The 15,647-nt window shown below is 41.8% G+C and overlaps 1 protein-coding gene across 1 annotated transcript in view; it reads left to right on the top strand.

Annotated features, from left to right (window-relative positions):
* The window catches only part of SVEP1 (sushi, von Willebrand factor type A, EGF and pentraxin domain containing 1), a 210,656-nt gene that overhangs the window by 176,882 nt on the left and 18,127 nt on the right, over positions 1-15,647 (top strand). The window contains exons 38-42 of the mRNA XM_002708072.6: positions 1,209-4,000; positions 4,584-4,809; positions 8,249-8,404; positions 10,814-10,877; positions 14,466-14,639. Of these exons, the coding sequence (XP_002708118.4) occupies positions 1,209-4,000; positions 4,584-4,809; positions 8,249-8,404; positions 10,814-10,877; positions 14,466-14,639 (3,412 nt within the window). The remainder of the gene's footprint in view (positions 1-1,208; positions 4,001-4,583; positions 4,810-8,248; positions 8,405-10,813; positions 10,878-14,465; positions 14,640-15,647) is intronic.

Here is a 15,647-nt window from a genome sequence, read left to right as displayed (position 1 = left end):
TATACACATAAGATTAGCCCTACACTAAGTAGAGAGTTCAACAAATAGTATGAGGAAAAAAAAAAAAAAAGAACTGTTCCTCAACAGTTGAGTCAAGGGCTGTTCAAAGTCATCGCATCTCAAAGTGTCAATTTCATTCCTATAGATTATTACCTTTTAGGTGCTCTATTAGTTACCACAGATCAGGGAGAACATATGGTATTTGTCTTTCTGGGACTGGCTTATTTGTGAAAGCCTGTTCAGGCTTTTGCTTAAATGGATTAGTTACTACTGGAAGAGGGCATAGATTCTGTATAAGGAGGCATAATTCATTTATTCATTTAATGAATATTTTTAGAGTTCCAAATAGGTGACCTTTACAATTATGAGCATTGGAGATGTGGCATTTAACAGTCCAGGTGAGGTCTATGATGGTATAGTGTTTATATCCATGTGGGGCATTAAATGGTACATAGTAAGTAAAATAATTAACTCTAAATACTTCAAAGTTCACTTTAGTGTGGAAGCTGGAATTTACAATTATTATTAACAGAGGATCAAAGCAATCTTTTTAAACATGTTCCTAATTAAATCATCAGCCTAAAAATGACCTGGTATTATATTACACACCTTCTTATTTGAATTCTGAGATCATGGATATTAATTTTTTTATTTAAAAGATGGAAGACGTTGCTTTTCATTTTCCACCCTTATGTTACAGTAGCAATTTTTTAGAAGTATGTTAAGAATGAAAACAGATGTCTGCTAGTGTTCTTGGGACATATACATAAAAATATTTTATTTGCCTTTTTTATTATCTAACACTAAGGAATATTGTGCATTTGTATATGCATTAGATTTTCTGTAGCTAAAATAACCTGTAGTGTTTCTTTTGTCAGGAAGATCTTTGTAACTTACCAAATAACTTAAAAATTTCAGAATTGCCCCATCAGTCAATTTAGAGAGTATTGATTTATTTTTTAGACTTATCATGGACTCAACACTACGGTAAATATTTCTGCAGCCTAATGTCTTCTACATTCCACTTTTTATCTTCTTTAAAAAAAGAGTGGATCTATTAGGACAAAATATATAAACCTTCATTTGCTTAAGTTCCACTTCACTTAATTAGTTATTTTAGTTGAGTTCTGTTTTACTATTCAAGAATGTAATCAATTACATTATCTGTTACACAAATTGTTCTCACTTGTTTTCTCCCCATTACACAGCATACAACCGGCAGGATCTTCGAGAGTGAAGCGAGGTATCGTTGTAACGCAGGCTATAAGCCCCTTGGAAGTCCTGTGTTTGTCTGCCAAGCCAACCGGCACTGGCACAGTGAATCCCCTCTGTTGTGCATTCCTCTCAACTGCGGAAAACCTCCCCCCATCCAGAATGGCTTCATGAAAGGAGAAAGCTTTGAAGTGGGCTCCAAGGTGCAGTTTTTCTGTAATGAGGGTTATGAGCTTATTGGTGATAATTCCTGGACATGCCAGAAATCTGGCAAGTGGACTAAGAAGCCAAACCCAAAGTGTGTGCCTGCCAAGTGCCCAGAGCCCCCGCTCTTGGAAAACCAGTTGGTGTTGAAGGAGGTGACCTCTGAGGTGGGAGTGGTGACGTTCTCCTGCAGAGACGGGCACGCTCTGCACGGCCCCTCCGTCCTGAAATGCTTGCCTTCTCAGCACTGGAACGATTCTTTTCCTGTTTGCAAGATGGTTCTTTGCCTCCCACCTCCCTTAATCTCCTTCGGTGTCCCTGCCCCGTCTTCTGCTCTTCAGTTTGGAAGTACTGTCAAGTATTCTTGTGTGGATGGGTTTTTCCTCAGAGGAGATCCTACCACCCTCTGCCAAGCTGATGGCACTTGGAGCTCGCCACTGCCAGAATGCATCCCCGTTGAGTGTCCCCAGCCTGAGGAAATCCTCAATGGCATCATCGATGTGCAAGGTCTTGCCTATCTCAGCACGGCTCTCTACACCTGCAAGCCAGGCTATGAGTTAGTGGGAAATACTACCACCCTTTGTGGAGAAACTGGCCAGTGGCTTGGAGGAAAACCAACATGTAAACCCATTGAGTGCCCGAAGCCCAAGGAGATTTTGAATGGCAAGATCTCCTACACAAACCTACATTATGGGCAGACCATTACATACTCTTGTGACCCAGGCTTCCAGCTGGAAGGCCCCAAAGCCTTGACCTGTTTAGAGACAGGTGATTGGGATGTGGGTGCCCCTTCTTGCAGTGCCATCCACTGCAATCCCCCACAACCCATTGAAAATGGCTTTGTAGAAGGAGCCGATTACAGCTACGGTGCCGTGATCATCTACAGCTGCTTCCCTGGGTTTCAGGTGGCTGGTCACGCCATGCAGACCTGCAAAGAATCAGGATGGTCAAGCTCCATCCCCACATGTGTGCCCATAGACTGTGGTCTCCCTCCTCACATAGATTTCGGAGACTGCACTAAAGTCAAAGATGGCCAAGGGTATTTTGACCAAGAAGATGACTTGATGGAAGTTCCGTATCTGACCCCTTATCCTCCTCCTCATTTGGAAGCAGTGGATAAAACCCAGGAAAGTGCAAAGGAGTCCCCTGCTACACATTCATCCAGCTTTCTGTACAACACTGTGGTTTTATACACCTGTAATCCAGGTTATGAACTTTTGGGGAACCCCGTGCTCACGTGCCAGGAAGATGGAACTTGGAATGGCACTGCCCCTTCCTGCATTTCAATCGAATGTGACTTGCCTGTGGCTCCAGAAAATGGTTTTATGCATTTTACAGAGACTACCATGGGCAGTGCTGTGCAGTACCACTGCAAACCTGGCCATATTCTAGTGGGCTCTGACATGAGACTTTGTCTACGAAACAGAAAGTGGAGCGGTGCTTCCCCACACTGTAAGGTCATTTCGTGCCCAAAGCCCAATCCAGTCCTGAACGGGTCCATCAAAGGAAGCAACTACACATACTTAAGCGTGTTGTACTATGAGTGTGACCCTGGGTATGTGCTGAACGGCACTGAGAGGAGAACATGCCAAGAAAATGAAAATTGGGATGGGAGTGAGCCAGTTTGCATTCCAGTGGACTGCGGCTCACCCCCAGTCTCAGCCAATGGCCAAGTGAAAGGAGATGACTACACATTCCAAAAGGAGATTGAGTACACTTGCAATGAAGGGTTTTTGCTTCACGGAGCCAGGAGTCGTGTTTGTCTTGCCGATGGAAGTTGGAGTGGAGCCACCCCTGCCTGCATACCTGTCAGGTGTTCCCCCCCACCACAGGTAGCACATGCAGTGTTGGAGGGCCTGGACTATGGCCTAGGGCAGGAGGTGGCGGTCCACTGTCAGGAGGGCTATGTGTTGGTTGGTGCCCCTAAGCTCGTCTGTCAGTCAGACGGCAGCTGGGATGCAGAGTTCCCTCTCTGTAAACCCGCCAGCTGCGGACCTCCGGAAGATCTTGCCCATGGATTCCCCAATGGCTTTTCCTTTTATCATGGGGGCCATATTCAGTATCAGTGCTTTCCCGGTTATAAGCTCCATGGAAGTTCTTCAAGAAGGTGTCTCTCCAATGGCTCCTGGAGTGGCAGCCCACCTTCCTGCCTACCTTGCAGGTGTTCCCCACCAGCCATTCAATATGGAACTGTCAATGGGACAGATTTCAGTTGTGGAAAAACAATCAGGATTCAGTGCTTCAAAGGTTTCAAGCTCCTAGGCCTTCCTGAAATCACCTGTGAAGCCAATGACCAGTGGAGCTCCGGCTTCCCACACTGTGAACACACTTCTTGTGGTTCTCCCCCAGCCATCCCAAATGCATTCGTCAGTGAGAGCAGCTCTGTGGAGGAAAATGTGGTAACTTACGCCTGCAGACCTGGGTATGTCATCCAAGGCAGTCCAGACCTGATTTGTGCAGAGAAAGGGACATGGAGCCAACCTCATCCAGTCTGCATACCTCTGTCCTGTGGACACCCACCATTTGTCGCCAATGCAGTGGCAACTGGAGAGGAATACACCTATGAGAGTAAAGTGAAACTCAGGTAAGACTGTGACTAGGGTGTCCAGCGGATGCAGGCAGGAGGATAATAAAATGGAAAAGCAGTAGGTCAAGAATTTAGCTAATTGGGGGAGAAAATACTTTCTCTGGAAATGTCACCCCCTTGGCATCTGACTCACTTTTTTTAAGATTTATTTATTTGAAAGACTCACAGAGAGAGAGAGAGAATTTTCCATCTGCTCCTTCACTCCCCAAATCGCCACAAGGATCAAGGCTGAGACAGGACAAAGTCAGAAGCTTCAGCCGGGTCTCCCATGTGGGTGGCAGGGGCCCAAGGACTTGGGCCTTATTCTGCCGCTTTTCCCAGGCCTTTAACAGAGAGCTGGATTGGAAGTGGAGCAGCCGAGACACAAACCTGTGCCCATAAGGGATGCAGCCTTGCAGGCAGTGGCTTAACCTGCTATACCACAACATGCGCCCCCCCCCCCCGCCGCCCCCAAGACTCAGTTTTGATATACTGTGTAAAATGAACTGTGAGCCTTTGAAACAGCTTCTTATTTCCAAGAACAGGTCAGGAGTTAGGCTGTACATTCTTCACAGCACCCAAATATCTATTTCCTTTGCAGATGTCTGGAAGGTTACGCAATGGACACTGATATAGATACATTCACCTGTCAAAAAGATGGTCATTGGTTCCCGGAGAGAATCTCCTGCACGCCTAAAACGTGTCCCCTGCCATCCAACACGACACGTATACTAGTGCATGGCGACGAGTTCAGTGTGAATAGCCAAGTGTCTGTGTCGTGTGCAGAAGGGTACACCTATGAGGGAGTTAACATGTCTACGTGCCAGGTAAGATTGCCTGACTTGTTTTAAGAGACTCAGAAAGAGGTAGAGATAAAGATACAGAGAAAGCATGCATTCCTGTCCACTGGTTCACTCTGCAAACATCCACCACACTCCCCGACTGGAGCTGAAGCCTGGACTAGGAACTCGATCCGGGTCTCCCCCACCATTGCTTGAGCTATCACTTCTTTCCCCCAAGGTGGGTGTTAGTGGAGTCAAGAGCTGGAGATGGGTACCAAACCTACCCACTCCGATATGAGACACAGGAGTCGTGACCAACATCTTTTTTTTTTTTTTAAGATTTATTTATTTTGAAAGTCAGAGCTACAGAGAGAGAGGGAGAGAGAAATCTTCCAACCTCTGGTTCACTCCCCAGATGGCCACAACAGCCAGGGCTGCTCCAGGCTGAAGCCAGAAGCCAGGAGCCTCATCTGGGTCTCCCACGTGGGAGCAGGGGCCCAAGCACTTGGACCATCTTCTGCTGCTTTCCCAGGCACATTCACAGGGAGCTGGATGGGAAGAGGAGCAAATGGGACTCGAACCAGCATCCCTATGGGATGTGGAGACTACAGGCAGCAGCTTAACCTGCTGTGCCACAGCGCCAGCCCCTTAACCAACATTTTAATCACTAAGCCAAAAACTTGTTCAAGATTGTCTAAATGTAACTTCTGTATCTGCACATATGGCCACAAAAGCAGTTTCTTGCTATCCTAAAAAGAAAAATTTCCTTAACTTTTTTAAACTCACATTAAGGGGCCAGCACTGTGGCATAGCAGGTAAAGCCGCCACCTGCAGTGCTGGCATCCCATATGGGCGCTGGTTTGAATCCTGGCTGCTCCACTTCCAATCCGGCTCTCTGCTATGGCCTGGGAAAGCAGTGGAAGATGACCCTAGTCCTTGGGCCCCTGCACCTGCATGAGAGACCTGGAAGAAACTCCTGGCTTCTGGCTTCGGATTGCAGTCATTTTGGGAGTAAACCAACAGATGGAAGACCTCTCTCTCTTTCTCTCTCCTCTCTCTCTCTCTCTGCCTCTCTGTAGCTCTACCTTTCAAATAAATAAATCTTTTTCAAAAAGCTCACATTAAAATATTTGAGACATTTCTTATTTAAAATACAATAAAATGTATCTCTTTTCAATATTTCCATTTTTAAACTAATAAAATGACCAAATTGGGTAAAATGTTAAACTATCTACAACAAGATATCCGTGGCAAATCAGCCAACAGCGTGTCTGCGTGCAGAGGTCAGCTGTGATCTATGGCCAGTGTTTCCAATGCCTAAGGAAAGACCAAGTTTGCAGGAGCAGACAGAGAATTGGAGTCCAGTTCAGCCTCTGCTACTTACTATTTGTGTGATTTTAAGAAATCACACATGTTGAAAGCAACATACACAGTTGATTTGTCATGAATATTTTATGATAGATATTTTGGCATTTTACCTGATGTTGGCATGTCCTTAGTTTAAAAACAGGAATCAGCACCATCAGTAACATGTCCCTAGCATGTCCTAGCTTTTGTAGGACATGGCAGAGAAAGGAAATTGAAATGAGCCGCTCATACATTCTTCCTTGGCTTCAGTCTGGGTGGGAGTGGGAAGGCCCAAAGGGAGGAATGAGGCATTGTATGCAAATGACTTTTCCCTTAGGCAGACTTTTGTTTGAACTCCATCTCAAATATTTACAGGTTTTGTAATTTTATTTTTTCTCCAGCCTGTTTTATTTATTTATTTATTGGTTGTGGTGGTTGTTACAAATATGTGATAATTGCAAGTATTCCTTGTCTAGTGTATATAAAGGGTTTATTCTTGTCTAGTGTATATAAAGTGGTTGACGTAGAGGATGGACTTGAGAACTCTTGCATTCTCCTCCCACTTATAAATCATGCATACTCAATGATTGATGACTGTCAGACCTAAAAGCAGAACCAGCAAGGCAAGTGACTGCCCAAATTATCAAGCTCTCAAGATTCGCAAGTTCCAGATGGTCCCTCTTTGATTTAGAGCTGAGGAAGTTGGAGGGAAGCTTTTTCCAAGATGCTGAGGTGTCTGAGCCAGTCCCACCATGATTAACGGAATCCACAATGGCTGTAGGTAGCTGGGTGATCCCCCACTGTTCTGAAGGTCAAGTGTTAGGGGTAATGAAGCCCTTTTTTTCTGAGACCAATAGTTGATTTTGACAGCTGTCATTACCTTCTCCACCCTACCCTTTGCTTAGTTGAGTTTTGGTTTAAATTTTTGGTCTGAAAAGTAGCTTATTTTGGTGCAAAAGAATTTTGAACTCATGTATATGAGAAATCTTCAAAAAGTTCTTGGAAAATGCTTTTGGTGAGAAACCTCAGCATGGATTTCAAAAAATTTTGCATGGAAATAGCTTATTTTATAATTTTTTCCCACAAATTTTTTGAAGTTTGCTTGTATACAAAATTACCATTTCCTTAAGGAAATACTAGCACTACAACAGCAGTGACTCCAGTGTGTTCTCACCTTACTCACCTGGAAGGCTCAGAATATTAAATCTATGGTAGAAAACAAAAAGGGGAGTTTTTTTTAATGTTTTTTACTATGTGACCTCCTTAAAAATAAATAATAGAGGCCGGCGCCACGGCTCAATAGGCTAATCCTCCACCTAGTGGCGCCAGCACACCGGGTTCGAGTCCCGGTCGGGGCACCGGATTCTGTCCTGGTTGCCCCTCTTCCAGGCCAGCTCTCTGCTGTGGCCCAGGATTGGCAGTGGAGGATGGCCCAAGTGCTTGGGCCCTGCACCCCATGGGAGACCAGGAGAAGCACCTGGCTCCTGCCTTTGGATCAGCGCAGTGCGCCAGCCGCAGCACGCCGACCGTGGCGGCCATTGGAGGGTGAACCAACGGCAAAAAGGAAGACCTTTCTCTCTCTCTCTCTCTCTCTCTCTCACTATCCACTCTGCCTGTCAAAAAATAAATAAATAAATAATAGAATGGTCTCTCAAGTATTCATGTTGGAATGGAGAAAATGAAGCCATCTCTTTTGTTTACCTAAAATTTGTTATTTCTTATAAGCTTTAAATTAAAATACAGAATCATGAAATACAAAGGTACACTGGTACATGCCGAGGAGTATTTGTGTAAACTACCAGGCCTCATGCATTACAAAGAAGACATCCTACTTAGTGTTCTTGATTTTTGAATGGATTCTATTTAGAAGAGAACGCTTATTTTACTTGTTTAGGAAAAGTCTAAAATTACCTAGTGGTAGCTGGTAGGAACATCTGTGGGATGGGAGGGGACGTGTATACACGTGTGTGCACATGTGTATGTGTGTGTATGTTTAAGGCCACAGATAGTAAGTAGCAAAAGTAGCGCCAACCTCTAGGTCTTTTTGATTATTGTTTTGGTAATTCTACCATTAACCAGTATTTAAGAATTTCATCATTCCTGTGTTCTGACTCCTAAATGTTACTTTGCTACTTAGCTCGATGGTTCCTGGGAGCCTCCGTTTTCTGATGAATCCTGCATTCCAGTTTCTTGTGGGGCACCTGAAAGTCCAGAACATGGCTTTGTGGTTGGCAGTAAATACAGCCTTGGAAGCACAATTATTTATCAGTGTGACCCTAGCTATGAATTAGTGGTAAGTGAACACATTCTTTAAATGGAATAAATTTGTTTTTCTGATATACTTAGGGATATTTAAGGTTCTGTTATACTTGGTTGACTTTTACTCTGACACTTTCCAAGAAATAGTTAAGTAGACTTAGAATTTCAAAAATCAAAAATAAATGTTTACAACAAATCAAAGCTATGAGAAGGAAGAAGAAGTAGGTTTATCAATCATGTGCCATGTTGTGACTCCAGTGGAACTTTTTTTGTTTTGTTTTGAAGGTTTTTAATTAATGAATACAAATTTCATAGGTACAGAGTTTAAGGGTATAGTGTTTCTTCCCCCCATTCCCACCCTCCCACCCCCACTCCCATCCCACCTCCCAGTCCCTCTTCCATCCCATTTTCCATTAAGATTCATTTTTAATCAACTTTATATACAGAAGACCAACTCTATACTAAGTAGAGATTTCAACTATTTGCACTCACACAGACACACAAAATATAAATTACAATTTGAAGACAAGTTTTACCATTAAGAACAGAAGTCCAACATGAGGAGTAAGTGCACAGTGACTCCTGTTGTTGATTTAACAACTGACACTCTTACTTATGATGTCAGTGATCACCCAAGGCTCTTGACATGAGCTGCCAAGGCTGTGGAAGCCTTTTGAGTCCACAAACTCTGTCAGTTTTTAGACAGGGCCATAAGCAAATTGGACGTTCTCTCCTCCCTTTAGAGAAAAGTACATCCTTCTTTGATGGTCCCTTCTTTCCAGTGGAATATTTAAATGTGTGTTTGGGCTTGCTGGTAATCACAGTTAGCAACAAGGAAATTCACCTGTTGCCATGGGGAAGTGACAATAAGGAAGTGACAATAGGTGTGCAAGGCCAGGATTTCCTCAACCCATCAGCTCATATACTTTGATTGAGGTGCCACGTTCCAGTATGGCAGATCTGGTCTGAAATTATCCTTTGGGCACTTCCTGCCCAACATCAATGCATGCTTAAGACCACTCTTAACTGGTAGTGTTAAAATCCAATCATTATCACCCAGGCCTCCCTGTCTGTTTCAGTGGAAGGGCTGTAGTCAATTTTGCTGAAATTTTATCGTATTAAACTTGAAGCTTAAGAGACCTGTTTTATATTACACAAGGTTGTCATCTGGTTTTTCAGGAAACTCTGCTCTGCTGTCTTTATTGTTTGAGTGGTATTTAAAGGTAGGTTTTGCAGAAGTATTCATTGACAGCGATCTGTTATACTTGTGTCCACGAATTTCTGGCCACGTTTTCAAAGAATCGTCATAAAATAGACCCATGAAAGCTAAAACTAGTTTTATTCAGATCTTTTTTTATTTCCTCAAAAAGCTAAAAAATAATGATTAAAAAAAAAGATTGACAGTGTTGCAGTGGGTTGCAATTAGAGAGGTTTTCTGATGTTGAAACCTAATTGTTCTTCTGTGAGATTGCTAATCTTGGCAATTTATTAACAAGAGTGATATAAAATTTTGAGCAAATATACAGCAAATTGTTGGGTGATTAAATTTGAGAAAGTAGATAATTTACCTTAAAAATTTTGGGGAATATCCCAGTGTTACCTACAACAATTATTGTTCTCCCTCCAACACACATATTAGAATTACCTGAGAAATGTTTTAGAAGTATAGATTATCCAGTTTGTTAGAGAAACTGATGATTCCAAATCACTTAGTGTCAAATATCTTAAGCCTATGGAATACTACTCGGCCATAAAAGGAATGAAAACCTGTCTTTGCACAGATGGATGCAACTGGAAACCATTATACTTATTCAAAGAAGCCATTCCCAAAAACACAAATACCATATGTTTTCCCTGATCTGTGATACCTAACAGAGTACAAGAAATGTTATGTATAGGAGTAAAAATGACATTTTGAAATTTGATGATTGTTTACAGCCCTTGTCTCTACTGTTGAGGAACAGTGTTTTTTTTTTTCTTACCATTTGTTGAACTCTTTACTTAGTGTAGGGTTAATCTTATGAGTATAAAGTAAACTGAAAGTAGATCATTGTTAAAATTAAGAGAGAGAATAAGAGAAGGAGGAGGAAAGGTGGGAGCGTGGGCAGAAGGGAGGATAGGGTGAGAAGTATCACTGTGTTCCTAAATCTGTATAAATGAATTACATGAAATTTATTTACCTTAAATTTTTTTAAAAAAATGAGAAAAAATAGGTGGAGCAAAGTGTGTATTTTATGCTAGTCTGGCAAGTTATAAATTTTGGAGTAATCTCATTAAAATGTTTTTGGAAGCCTGAATCTACTCAAATTATATTTATTTTAAGTGTTTGGCATTTCACTGCTAAGCAATTCAAGTGCATAGATAAGATTTCTTTGCATTCCCTCACTATGTTCCTATTAGCGAGTTATGACCTTGTCGATGACCTGTCTCCATTCATTCACAGGGGAACAGAGAGCGAGTTTGCCAGGAGAACAGAACATGGAGCGGAGGGGTAGCCACTTGCAGAAGTAAGTTACATGACCCTTACCAGTCCTGAGAACACACTGAGGATGCAGAATACAAGTGTGGCCATGTTCTCTTTAGGAATCAGCTTTGTAAATTAGTAAAAAAATTAGTAAATTAGTAAAAAAAAATTAACCAACTCCGTACACTTTATGAGAACTTTTCATGCCCTTTTACTCAAGGGCATCAAACCAATAAAAAGGTCAGAAACTATAGTAGAGATTAATGATTAAACCAGACCAGAGTACATGATTGCTGATCCTGGAATGACAAACATTTTGCTTAAAAACTGGTCAGTTATCGAGTTTATTTGCATTTTTGTGGGGTTTTTTTAATCCCTAAATAATTATGAATGAAAAGGCTTAGAGCTAGCGCTTTCTGGTGACAGACCAGCAAATGCTGATATCTTCGCTTTTTGTCCACCTGTCAAAATAGAAGTTTACATTAACACCTTTTGTGAAAGTAGCCAAGCTCATTTGGCAACATGTGTGCTAATTCACTGACTTCCTCTGCAGAACAAGATGTACTTGGAGAAAGTAGTTTGAACCCAAGCAAGTGGCAAGCTCTTTAATTTTGTTTCTTCATAATCCTGGTGGAGTCATCAGATTATCTAACTCTGAGATGACCTGGTCCAGCCCCTTCGGCTGACAAATGAGTGGGTAGACTGCCCAGCATCAGCAGTCAAGTCAGTGTCTGAGCTGGCACTGGCACTCCAGGGTCTCAGATCTTGGTTCCCTGTTGTTTCTACAGTATCTCTGGGGTAATGAGCAAGATGATTTCATGTGGCCAGCAGTCTGAAGTCATTTAGAGAGAGTATTGTATGGTTATAATTCCATGGAGAAAAAAATAGATGTTTTTGGTCAAAAACTTTGAATAACTACTATATAGAAAACTAGTTTTAAAGTGTCACATAACATCCCAGGTCACAGAAACGCATAGAAATGCATCATTTATTTCGGGCTTTGAGCATTCCTGATGGTGGCGCTTTTGGTCTCAGCTGTCTGTGATCAAATACTGTGTACATTTGTATATGTGTGTGTGCATATATGTGTGTGTGCATGTGTGTGCAAGAGAGGGGCGGGGTAAGCAGCAGGAAGCCCTGTGTCTGAAATTGGAAACTTTCTGGTGTCGGTGATGGTATTGCTTCCATTTTGTGGCAGGCGTGCTTTAAACTGCAAGACCACGTTTGCATAGTTTCCATCTCAGAAATGAGAAACGTAAGAGAAAACTCCATGGTTCCCTGTGCTTTTCTTTCTAAATATTAAATAAGTCATACAGATTTGTTGTGAAACATGATGTCACACAAATCAGAAAAGAACACTAATTTTAATCCCACTACTCAGGGCTAGAAACTGTTGATATTGATACATTTATTATATACTGTGTTCCAAGGCACTGAAAAAAATACAAAATTTTTTTGTGGGGGAAAAGTGCTCTTACTGAGCAACCTGATCCATAAGATCCCTATGTAATTTGATAAACTGTGAAAAAACATATGGGTATCTGCTACAGAGCAGCTTTCTGAGAAGCCTGATCAAGTCAGCAGGGTTCCCTGGACCAGTGCTTCTCAGAATGTGGCCTCCAGACCACAACATCAACAGCACCTGCAGAGTCTCAGACCCCACCTCAGTCCCTTTGACTCAAAATTTGCATTGTAACAAGATCCTTTGATGAGTCCCACATACTTCACAGTTGAAGAGGCACTTTCCATCTCTGGCTTTAGCTTTCAGCACATTGGAATACCCTGTGGAGCTTTGAAAGTTGCCCAAGCCCAGTCTGTCCCCTGTATCAGTTAAAAAAGAATCTCTGAGGGCAGGACCCAGCATGAACATCTTTCTAAAGTTCGTCTCCCCAAGTGATTCCAAAGTACAGGCAAGATTAAGATCCATAGTCAAGGCAGGTAGGCTGACAGAAGTCCAGGGAAGTCACTTAGCACCTAATCCAGGCACTCTGCTCTCTGAGTGACTGTTAGAATCATCTGAGCAGCTTTGGCTAACATACCAAAAGCTAGGCCACAACGTCTACATGCTGATTCATTGGTCTGCACCAGGGTCCTGGACCTGACAGCTTTCCGGGGACTCTAAAGCACAGCCAAAGCTGAGAGCCATGTCCTCCACCTCCATAAAAGTTATAACAGTAATAATAATGCGCATTTCCCGTGAACAGTTTGAAGAGTCCGCATGTGAGTAAGGATATCCAAAGGGCTGCTTAACATTAGAAGATGAAACTCACAGACAAGGTCATTTTTGATTAAGAATTTTGGAACCATTGACAAAGCAGTAACATTTTAGTCTACTGGCCAAGATGAGACTGAAAATATCCCATCAGTCGATTCACCTTATCATATTCTTGAGCCAATAGAAAATTGTTGGTCTTCTTTTTCTGGCTTTAGACTTCTGGGGAAAATACACAATACTAATGCTAAAAGTAATGCAACCACAAATTTAGAAAGTTCTTCTGAAAGAAAGAACACTGCTACTTTAAGGATTAAAATTGATGGTAGCTTTGGAAAAAAAAAAAAAAAAAAGATGTAACCCCACTTTTTAGACTCCAGAAAGGGTGATCCTGCTTTTTTCATAGTGGATTTCTGATACTAACATTTCTCACTGATATTCAATCTTTCTCTGTAACTGTATTATAATTACATCACTTTATGAAGTCTTCATATCCCTAAAAAGCAAATTAAATTGTCCTTATTCTAATTTCTCTCAAGTTCATGGCTCCCTGTTGCCAATACTTTCCTTTTATATTTAACCTATCAATAAGCTTATATTTTATCTCTCCTTATAGACACTATGACCTTGACAAAATTACTCAACTTCTTTAAGTCTCAGTTTTCTTCAGCTGTTAAATGAGACAGTCTCAGAGCTGCTGTAAGTTCTCCAGAATTTGGTTTGAAGTTTCACTCAGTTCAATTGACATTACAGATGAAAAATAACTTAGTATAAATATGTTGCACATAGTATTTGAGATATACTAAGAATGTATTTTTTATTTATCTGATATTCAGGTTTAGCTAGACATTAATTTGGTGTTATATGGAAAGTTCTTGGCCAAGATAGCAACTGTAAAAATGACATCTCCCGGAGTAGGTGTTTCCCCAAGGAGATGAGATGCCTGCATCCCACATTGAAGTATCTGGGTTTGATTCCCAGCTCAGCCCCAACCATTGCAAGAATCTGGGGAATGAACCAGATAGGAAGATGGGGACACATTCATTCTTTCTTTCTATCTATCTCTACCTCTCCCACCTCCCTCCCTCTATCTCTAACTCTTGCCTATCAAATAAATTGATGCTTTTTAATTTGGGTGTGAGATTCTTTTGTTAGTAATCTGCTCATTGAAATACCTCTTCCCCAGAGTTATTAACAGTGCATGTAAAGACAATGGGGGCTGTGGGAGAGACCAGCAGCCTTTGGTTGCCTGTATGCATTAATCCAGTCCATACAGATGCCATTTTTCCTCCTTCCTTTCATCGTGCCTCCTACCTGAGTAGGCTCTGATGCTTGACCCACCTGCCTTTAGCCACTGTAGCAAAGGCAGAGAAGATTTGGAGCAGCATTTAGTACAATATTCTCATTCTTTGTTTTTAGGGAGCAAGTGTGAAGCTCCACTCGAGTTTCTGAACGGGAAAGTTGAGATGGACAACTCCACAGCTGGATCCAGCGTGGTGTATTCCTGCAACAGGGGCTACAGCCTGGACGGGCCACCGGAGGCCCACTGCACTGAAAACGGGACTTGGAGCCACCCTGTTCCTCTCTGCAAACGTGTGTGTTGACTTGACGAGAGGTTTTAGTCCCATTCGGTTTCATGATTAGCTTCCACTTATCTGAAACACAGAGGAAACTCCAAATCTACGTGTGTGACCTAATCAATCTGATCTGAGGAGCAGCTTTTATCAGGTTCCTTACATGATTACAAGTGCAAGGCACTAAGAGAAAAATGCAGCTTAATGAAAGTTTCTCACGTACAGGGGTTCAGTTGCTGACAGGAAAGGGGTGAAGAAGAAAATGCATTTCAAGTGTGATGTTAATAAAGTATATATGAATACAGTAAAAAAAGATAATTGCTTAGAGCAACTTGTATGAAAACAGTATTCACAAGCAAGGTATACATGGAGAGAGCTCTGATGACCATTTAGTAAACAGTATGCAGCAAGAGCCTGAAGGATTCAGAGGAAGTAAACCTCACTTACGAAGTCTTCCTCTGTACCCATTTAAAGTGAGAAAAATCGAAATTGCTTGAAATAGGTGTAGGTGTGTATCACACACTTGCATGGAGCACAGCGATTGCCCTCATCAGTCTTGTGTTTTCTCAGGCCTGTGAATATACTGCCATCTTTATTCATACGCCTTGCAAACCCTGCAATTCCAGCTCTCGTATCCTGCCCACAGTAGTATGGGCCTAAAGATTCAACTCACATAGAAATGTCTGATGATTCTCTGGTTCCATCCTTCTAATGAATGTTCAGTAAGAAGAAGTAGTTCAACAGTGAGAAGTGTTTGTTCTATGTTCTTGATAGTCTAAATATTAAGAGAATGTGTGATATGCCCCTTGATTTCCAGCATGCCTTGTTTTCCCATTACCAGTCCAAAAAGAAGAATCTGCAATAATGGGCCATAGCTCAGACAGCTGTTTAATTTGCCTTCTCAGACTTTTTGGACCTTAGGATAGAGGTTGAATAACTTGGTAGATCTTTTCTAATTTTATCTTAAAAGAATTTTATATAGATTCAACACAAATCTCTGTGTAATATTTGAAGTTCTACATACTTA

This window comes from Oryctolagus cuniculus, chromosome 1, assembly GCF_051225735.1.
Source record: "Oryctolagus cuniculus isolate XC-2025 breed Fujian yellow rabbit chromosome 1, ASM5122573v1, whole genome shotgun sequence".
Taxonomy (NCBI): Eukaryota; Metazoa; Chordata; class Mammalia; order Lagomorpha; family Leporidae; genus Oryctolagus; species Oryctolagus cuniculus.
The sequence above is the reverse complement of the archived record's forward strand: the minus strand, read 5'-3'. Positions and strand labels throughout refer to the sequence as shown.